The sequence below is a fragment of the Ursus maritimus genome, unplaced genomic scaffold (genome assembly GCF_017311325.1).
Source record: "Ursus maritimus isolate PB19 unplaced genomic scaffold, ASM1731132v1 scaffold_10, whole genome shotgun sequence".
NCBI classification, from domain to species: domain Eukaryota; kingdom Metazoa; phylum Chordata; class Mammalia; order Carnivora; family Ursidae; genus Ursus; species Ursus maritimus.
Window position 1 is genome coordinate 73,938,895 of NW_024423344.1, and position 8,862 is coordinate 73,947,756.

The following is an 8,862-nucleotide window of genomic DNA, read 5'->3' on the forward strand; positions in this document are numbered from 1 at the left end:
GTCACGGCTCAGATGGTGTAATCCAGGTGAAACCAGAGACGTTTTCTGGTCAGGATGCTTAGGACTTGAAGCCTTACGATAAAATATTATTTGTGAAATGCGAGTTCGAGTTTTATGGGGAAACCAATGGGCTCGTGGAGCTTTGAGAAATAAACAATCGTAGTACGTGCACGTCCTGATTTGAAAAATGGCAAATGCCCACGGGCAGAAGGCCCTGGATAACTGCAATTCTAGAGAAAACGGAGTAGAAAAGCAAATTAAAATAACAAGCGAAAAAGAAAGAAAAAAGAAAAGAAAAAAAGAGGGAAAGGAAAAGACTTTGAAGGCGCTTTTTCCATAGGAAAAAAATATTTTATTTTTTTAAGAACAAATTCAGTTTGAAACAGACGTGGAATGTGACCTCACGGGTTTCGTTTCTGGGGGCTGACTGCAATGTGGAAGTAAAGCAGACTGAAAACCTAGGACAGGCTATTAAAATAAAACGAAGAAAGAAAAAAAATATTTATAACTCAAGCATAATACTGTGTTACTTACAAATTGGACAACGAAATTTTAAATAAATATCCATGGTACATAATTACGGCACAAATATGCAGCAATTTGGCAACCTTTTATACCATTTTTTCCTCATTACAGTGCAAAGGGGGGAATGACACTGCCGTTTAACAAGCTGTAGCTAAATACATTGCAAAATTCAGATTTTATACAAAACATCTTGCTTAGACTTTATAAAAAACCAACATTGCTCTATGTACACAATCTGGGTAAGAAAAGCCATTTCTGTCCTGTTTTCATGTGTATTTTTATTAAAAAGGTGAATAAGGCTACTGTAACACCCCAAATCCATATACAGTAAAATCTGAACCTATTTACAGCATCTTCACTTAAACATTATGGTGCAAATTCCAAAGTCAGGTGACTAGGGATGATAATACAAGCAAGGCATTTACAGTAACTTTTCCAAAGCTGAACCAACTTCAAATAAAGGGACAGTTGGTAGATTGTCATCTTCTGCACCAGACACAAAACAGACGCACAGAACACTTTTCAATTGGTTGCAGGTAACTCTTCATCAATTCATCTGATTTCACAGTTTAGCATATAACCAAAATGTAGCCAACCAATGAGACACACATTTGATTTCATTAAAATCAGACTATTTCCCATTTTTCCCCTTCTTGCCCCTCTCCCCCATCCTAAAGGTTAATTTTTGATGGCTTACAAGAAAATCTTGTATGGATGCACATAAAGGAGAGAGTAGGGTGATGGAAAGAATCACATATGTACTGTGGCTGGTCGCCATGGCAACCCTCCACAGAACTATGATATAGATATATATAATATATATTGTAGATATATATTATACATATATGTACACATGTATACCACTCACCCACTCACACATACACACACGCACTTTGGACCAACATCATTTTCAGGTTCAGGAAATAGAGAAGGAATAATTTCTGTGACAACTCATTTTTGCAGGTATTCACTGGAGGTTTGAGAACCTTAAAATGCTGTTGCTACATTTTTTTTCTCCCAATTCAGAAAGCAAAGTGTTACCATGGTAACGGGACTATGTTAAAGATGTCTATTTTGCATAGCACATAAAAAGTAGGTTTCCTGTTTACTCGTTTTGTTTCCCAGAAGGGAGGGCACGGGAAGGGGGAGGGTGGAGGGCGGAGGGGGCTGGAGCTGAACTTGATGCCGCAGCCCCTCCACGTGACCCGGTGGGTTTCAGCGAACACTTGAGCCATAAGGCAAGGGGAAACACGACACAGAGAAGAAATGCCCGGACATCTTGCCACTGTTCAATATATGGTGCGGTCACGTCCATTTCCTGGTGTTTGGGGCTTGCATTTCCTAGTCTAGGTTCCGTGAGATGCCTTCAGAGGACTGGGTTATTTTTGTATTTACTCTCGTTATTGGTATTTGGGGAGTGATGTTGTTTTTCCCAGAAGTAGCTGTCCAATTTTTCTTTTTTAAGCACTGAGCATTGGGACCACGCAATTGCCACAAGTGAATTTCACATCCTCTGGTGTGATTTGTGTGCAATCTTAAAATATATATTAGTAAAAATCTTTCACTTTCTACCCCTTGTGTTCTATAGACCTATTATAAATACGTGCTATCTTCCTTCTCCCCCTCGACATCATCATTGATTTCCAGCTTAAGGACTCGAAGAGGTTCGCCGTGTGCTTCACCTAGACACGGAGCAGCCATGAGGTGGCCTCGCTCAGTACCTCCCCCCTCCTCGGCAGGCGCAGCCGGACAGGTCAGCACCACCAAAAACCGAAGTGTCGGGAGGGTCCATGGGGGAGGGCTGAGGGGAAGGGACTGGGGGGGGGGGGATGACGGGGAATCTGACCTACCTTTTATATAAGAGAATTCCTCAATAACATCAATGATGATGGAATTACAGCCTGTTTGACCTTTGGCTTTTCAACTTCTAGGTCAGATTTGGCTCTCTGCTACTCTCCTAAATGCTTTCCCTGTGTTTAATAAAATGTGATCAGTATAGCAGCTGAGTCTGCTTTAAGCATCATCCAAAGCAGAGCGACTCTCCTACAGCTTCGAAGCCGTACATCTTATTGCCAGTACCACAACAGTCCTGCCCAAATCTGTCATCAGCGGCCCACTGCTCCTTCCCTCCCGGCCTGCTCCTCTCCCAACAATGCCCCTTTGTTCTCCCCCGCAAAGAGGGACTCTGGTTTTCCTGCACGCTGCCATGTGATCAGAGCGGATTCCTTCAAAGGCACCCTCCTCCACTGCGTGTGGGGTTGTGTCTCCTACTTGCCTCTTAAAATCTCAGCCAAACCAAAGTGCTGTGCTACCTAAGTGGGTTCTCCCCCACCCCACTCCGCTTCGGAGGCAGCGCGTTTAACTGCATTTGCAGACAGCCCTTTTCCCTGGCCCGCCCCCTTCCAGAACTCCTAGTCTTCCACGGCTGACAGCCCAGCCTGGCGTCTGGCTGCAAGGCTCCTTATTAGCAAACACAATTTCTAGAAGTGAATTACCCATTCCGCTGTAGCTGTGGTTGCAGGTGCGTGGAGCAGGAGACCCCAAACGTGAGCGTTCCAGCAGGGATGCAGAGTGTGGAGGGAGAGGGGCTCTCCGGGGAAGCACCGCAGAGCCCCGGAGATCGGGAGGGGGGGTGCCACGGTGAGGACTGGAAGCTGGACCTCCTGCGAGCCTCCCCCAGCCCGAGGTCTGTGTGTCAAGTCCGGATGCTCCTCGGGAGGGACGCCCGAGGCAAAGAGGACGGCATTTCCCGGCGCAGGGGCCTGTGACACCCGCCCGGGAGGCTCACGGCTCGCCCGGGCCCCCCAGCGCTCCGTCTCCCTCGGCTCCCCGCAGGCCTGAGTGACGGCAGCGCATGGCTTCGAGGTGGAGGGGTGGGAGGCGAGCGCCGCGGTCCCAGCCGGCACCCTCTGCGCCCGGCGGCCGCCGAGCGTCTGTCTCCACCGCGGCCGGGGCGCTACAGACTAGGTAAGCTGTCCAACGCAACAGGGCTCTTCCGAGAAGTGGCGTTCCCTCTCCCCCGCTGTGCTCCAGTCCAGTCGAGGCACAGGGGCTCATCAAACCCTCCTCGGGCGGCAGCGGGACAGGACGTTTCCTCCGGGAAAGCCAAGGCACCGCCGAGTCTCAGACCTTGTAGTAAATGTTCGCCGGGCTCTGGGGAGGCATCTCCTGGACTATGTACACCGGGTGCCCGTAGTCCCCGCTGACCTTCTCGTAGTGGGGGCAGAACACACTGTCCGCAGTCCGCAGCGGGATGATAATGTCACTGGGCTCCGAGCCGTTGTTGTTGCCGCCGCGCTTGGGGGTGGCCAGCGTGCTGAGCGACAGCGTGGCCGTGTGCTGCGGCGAGTGCTTCCTGTGCCTCCGCCGGTACTTGAGCAGGAGGACCACCAGCGTGATGATGATGACGATGAAGATGATGCATCCTGAAGCAATCCCTGCGAATAAGGCCACTTCGGAACCGAGGATATTGTTCCCGGAATGTCCGGCGCTGCTGCCGTCTGTGCTAGAACCTGACAGGCGGGGAGAGACAAGGAGCAGACGGGTTACTGCCGGGCCGGAGCGCGGCTGGCAGGGAGCGAAGCCTCACCAAACGTACAGGTGGCCGCCAGACTCCGCCCCTCGCCTCAGAGCCCCGCCCCAGTGGCCGAAGCTTGGACGTCAGGGCAGGCGACCCCGGGTCGGCCTTGCCGGCTGCTCCCAGCCACACGCGCCACAGTCCATCCACGGCGGGGGACGGGCTGTGACGGCCACCCGGGAGCTTGCCTACGCCTTGGAACCGGCCCGCGGCCGCAGTGGGGACACGCGCAGGAAGCAGCCCCTTCTCCTGGCCAGTGACTCCTGCCTGCGTGCGCCCTGCCCCTCTGCTTTCCTCCGGGGGCGCTGGCTTCATGGGAATCTCAAACCGCCTGCGTTCTGAAGACGAGCCCTGCCTACTAGCCCCGCGGCCCAGAACGCCCAGGGACTGCTGGGGCCCGGGAAAACGTTCAACTCGTAACTCATTTGTATTATTTGATTTACACCTAAAATATATTTGGAAGGCGGCAGAAACTCTCACACTGAACAGGCTGCCAACCCAAATGTTAAGCACGAAAAAACTGCCTGGCATCATTATATTATCCATTTATCAGTTTGTCACAAGAATTTGACACATCTTGTCATTGAAAGTTAGAAATAACAACTTCCCTCCTTGACGCTTGGAAAGAGGGGGGATATCGCTGCAGATGCTAAATTCACGACTACCAACCAGGCGCACGGATCCCGGATACAAAACTGCTGACGTCTGCCCAGCAGCCACCACATAAAAATTTCATTAGCGTGGAAACAAATACATAGCTATCTGTTCAAGGACGGTTAAGAAAATGAAGTTAAATGACAGCCAACTTTCTCTGGTATTCTAGACTGTGGCCAGGGATCTGTTTGGTATTTTATTTTACACCGAAAATGTGAAAAAAGAATTTCAGCGGTATAACCACCTGAAAAACGGCATTATGCAATATTTCAAGATGCTGCCACCTAAAATGTTCAAGTGGATCAATCGGGCTCTTTGTGGATTAGATATAATTAGATGAGGGATTAGAACATTAATTATATATACATTAACATCGGCTCTAAGCTAGTGTTGCAACAGGCATGATTAAGTGTCACCAATAAAAATAACTCTGGTCTGAATGAGTGGTGCTCAAAATTGGCACCTACATCTGATGAATTCTACTCTTCTGAATGTGAACCTTCCGTGGGAATGAGTTATTTCATTCTGATTGAGTAATTAATAACAACTAACTGAGAGCAAAGATTACCGGCTCCGGGAACTACACGTTAACCCCACTGGTATCCACGTGCTGGGACTCCGTTCTACTTCTTGGGACCTGAGGCGCCCGGGACACACGGACCTATCCGCACACACTCATGCTGCTATACCTGGATTTGGTTTGACAAAGGGACTTGTTGTTGAACTTCTTCCATTTGTACCGGCTTCGAGTTCTGGGCGTCGTGTTGGATCATTGTGCCTGGTTGACCCAGCGGAACTTGCATCTACATGAGAAAGAATAGATTACTTACAGCCCAGGCGTCTACTGAGATCTAGCCCTAGGAGCTTCTGGATGTATATCTCAGAGGCATAAATAGCAATGAACGTAAGATTCTTTATGCAAAGTACTGTGACATACAAGAATATCATTTTCCTTTTAAAACAAAACGGTTATACTAGTTATTTCAGAGGTTTAGATTGTGAGGCCATCTGTGCAAACTATAGGGATTCTTGCATTTGGCAGGCAGAGCACTGCAGATGACATTTCAATTTAAACGAGCAAGTTGATTGACTACTATACCGATGTCTAATTAGAAGAATAATTCTGCGCAATAGGTTATCTGTATGTGAAAAGGCTCAGTGAAATAAAGTCTTCTGTAATCAAGAGGCAGAAATGGGCAAAATGGCAGAAACTTAGTTTTCACTTTGGATATCTTAATTTTTGAATCAAAGAGGTGTTTCGCTTTTAAGAAAAAAGAGCATATATATATATGTATTTACATTATATGGCAATGGACATCGGACCTGGCTGACCTTAACTTTTAGAGGAATCTCCAATAACAGAAGTGTGTCACATTGACTTGAGGCAATCTGTCAGTGGCTCAAGGTACAGAGAAAGGTTTCTTTCAAAACTAAGCTACGAGGGAGTGAAGGCGGGCGTTAACAGCACTGGCACTGCACTCGCTGGGGGCTGGACCAGATTACAGTGGCTTCGTGAAGCAGCAGATGGTCTTTACCTTGTCCAACTTTCATGAGGATCTTCATGGCTCTTGTCTGGCACACCCCTCCCTCCTGGTTATCCAGGCCCTCCAAAGACCCATTTGATGTAGCTGATTAAAAATAAAATGGACAAAACAAAAAAATAAAGAAAAATCAGGAAATCAATAAGCCAAGTTTACATGAACATGAAATGTCTGAAAACAATTTGAAAAATAAGAATTCATTCTTAGTCACAAGTTTTCTGAAAGTATGGAATGCTGAAAGCCAAACATAAAAAAAGAAAGAAAAGAAAGAAAAATGGCGACTGTCAACACTGGTGCACATGCGCGATCTGGTTTCAAGTTTACTTAAGTGCTCTCTCCTTCCTTCAGAACCAACCAATTTAGTAACAGTCCATACGTAAAAGGGACAGCATCTTCCAAAAAGCTTACTGACTATTTCAGGGTCAAAGTCAAAAGAGCAAGAGTTAATACAGTCACTTTAAAACGTGGTAATCATCCCACAACACCTGCTTCCTCGAGCACAGATTTCCTGCTTCAAGAACAATTAGCTTGATGCTCCCTGTTTGCCAAGCATCCAAGTTCAGTAAACACTAGAAGAGGAGACTCCCACACCCCCTTTCCTTCTTTCCCCAGCCTTATTCGAGATGAAGAAGCCGGCTAAGATTCAGGTCTTCAAATTCTGAAGTTTCTCTCCAGCTTTTTGTACTGGACCAGAAATAGCAAGTGTTACCAAGATGGACCTCAGGCGACCCTTCAACCAAGCTACCTGCTAGAGGACAACTTGACCGACAGAGGGGACCCACACATGTCCTCTGCTCTGGCAGGGCCCCGTGGCAACAACCCTGGGGTATGTGGGGAGGACGTCCCGCAGCCACTGGCCTCTTGTTCTCCAGCTTGGTTCGCTTCCCACTTTAAGAGGGAGGAAGAGGAGGAATGATGGAGCATTTGACCATTTTCAGTACTTTTTAAAAAACAGCCTATGCTCTACTCTGCCGAAACACACTGCTGTTCTGTCTCCTTAGGATGGTGTGTCCTCTGAATAGCATTGTAACTAAGGGTGTGCAAAGAGAGGCTGCCAGGTACTTTGCTGAGGAAGAGGATTTAAGTTACAGGTCAAGTTCCAGAAGAGAAAGGAAGGTGGAGAGTGCTAGACATTTTCATTCCTCCAAAGTTCAAGGGGCAAGGAACAGAAGTGTTTCATATACATTTCTGCACCGTAAGTCATTCTCGACTTGGATTATCAAAGGCTTGTCTACTAACACTGGACTTTTCAAGGCACGGAAACAGGGACAGTATTTCTGGTAAAAATAAACTCAAAGACATGCACGCATAGAAATATGCACGCTACAGATAATTATATCAGTTGCAAAATAAGGCACTTACTTGTCTTTGTGTTCTTGAGTTACCAACTTTTACTTTCACTGTCTTCAATAAAAACAATAGGTGCTTCTTGTGTGTATAAATATCTCTTTGCTTATCTGAGTGTTTCCTTAAAGTTTACAATCTTACAACCATACCCCACTCCTCCGCTGATGCTGACCTGAGCTTCTCCTGGGAAAATGGGCAATGTTGCCACGATAATTTTGGGGGGTAAAAAGTAAGACAGGATCTTCTTGTAGACTGTTGAGAAAATATCTGGCAGAGGAGTTAAAACAAATACCTACAAACTTTGTATGCCTTTGTGAATCTAATAAAAAATATCTTCTTTTCCTCTCCATTTCTCCATCTGCTTTCCCTTCTCCCTCCTCTAGACAGGTTCCTAAATTTCGAAGTGTCCTTTCTCCCTAAAGGCCTAAAACAGCGTGGGTATCTATAACAAGGCACCATTTTGGGGCCATTACAGAACAGTGCTATAATCTTCACTTAGTTATTTAAAGTTTTCTCAGTTGATCTTTCTCAAAAATTAGGATATGTTCTCATGTAGAAAAACGCAAAAAGCTGAGGTCTTCATTTGGCCGTTGGCTTCAAAAGTTTACTTAATTCAAATGGAATCTCCATGTTTCCTAAGTCATATGCACAGAAATGTGCCCACATGCAAAAGTGCACCCAAAAGCACACTTAAATGACTAACTTTTTCTGGCTAACAGCTCAACAAATACGTTAAAAATAAGATCTGAAGGGTCGAGCACAGAAGAGGGGGAGGGTACAGAGGTTTGTTTGTCTTAACCTTGAGGTAATAAGGTCAAAGACTCAGATCTAAGAGGAAAAAAATAAAGGAGTGAGTACCAGAACGGGTAAGACAAGGTAAAGAAGCCTCACCTGGGAACAGAATTCAACAGTGCTGACTGCTGCTGCTTTGTCAGTTTGGAAGCAAGCACAGAGATGGGTGTCATTTGGGTGATTTTTTTTCTTTTGATTTTAATTTGTGGTCAACGCCCTTTCTGAATATCAATGCTTTCATACAGAGCTCCTTCTGGTTTACCCCAAATGTTGTCCAAATAACCCCCCAATGTAAAGAACTCAAAGTATTCAAATTAAATTGCCATCTATAATTTAGCATCCGCAGACTCTAAGATGGGAGGAGGAAAATTGTGCAGCAGGAGAATGAACAGTTGAAACGTTTTCATTCCTTGGGGGGGGGGGGGG

The 8,862-nt window shown here is 46.4% G+C and overlaps 1 protein-coding gene across 1 annotated transcript in view; it reads right to left on the reverse strand.

The window, feature by feature from the left end:
• Positions 1-335: 335 nt before the first annotated feature.
• EFNB2 (ephrin B2) overlaps positions 336-8,862 on the reverse strand; it is a 43,398-nt gene continuing 34,871 nt past the window's right edge. The window contains exons 3-5 of the mRNA XM_008684981.2: positions 6,292-6,384; positions 5,446-5,559; positions 336-4,037 (exon numbers count right to left, since the gene is read on the reverse strand). Coding sequence (XP_008683203.2) covers positions 3,649-4,037; positions 5,446-5,559; positions 6,292-6,384 — 596 coding nt within the window. The 3' untranslated portion in view covers positions 336-3,648. The remainder of the gene's footprint in view (positions 4,038-5,445; positions 5,560-6,291; positions 6,385-8,862) is intronic.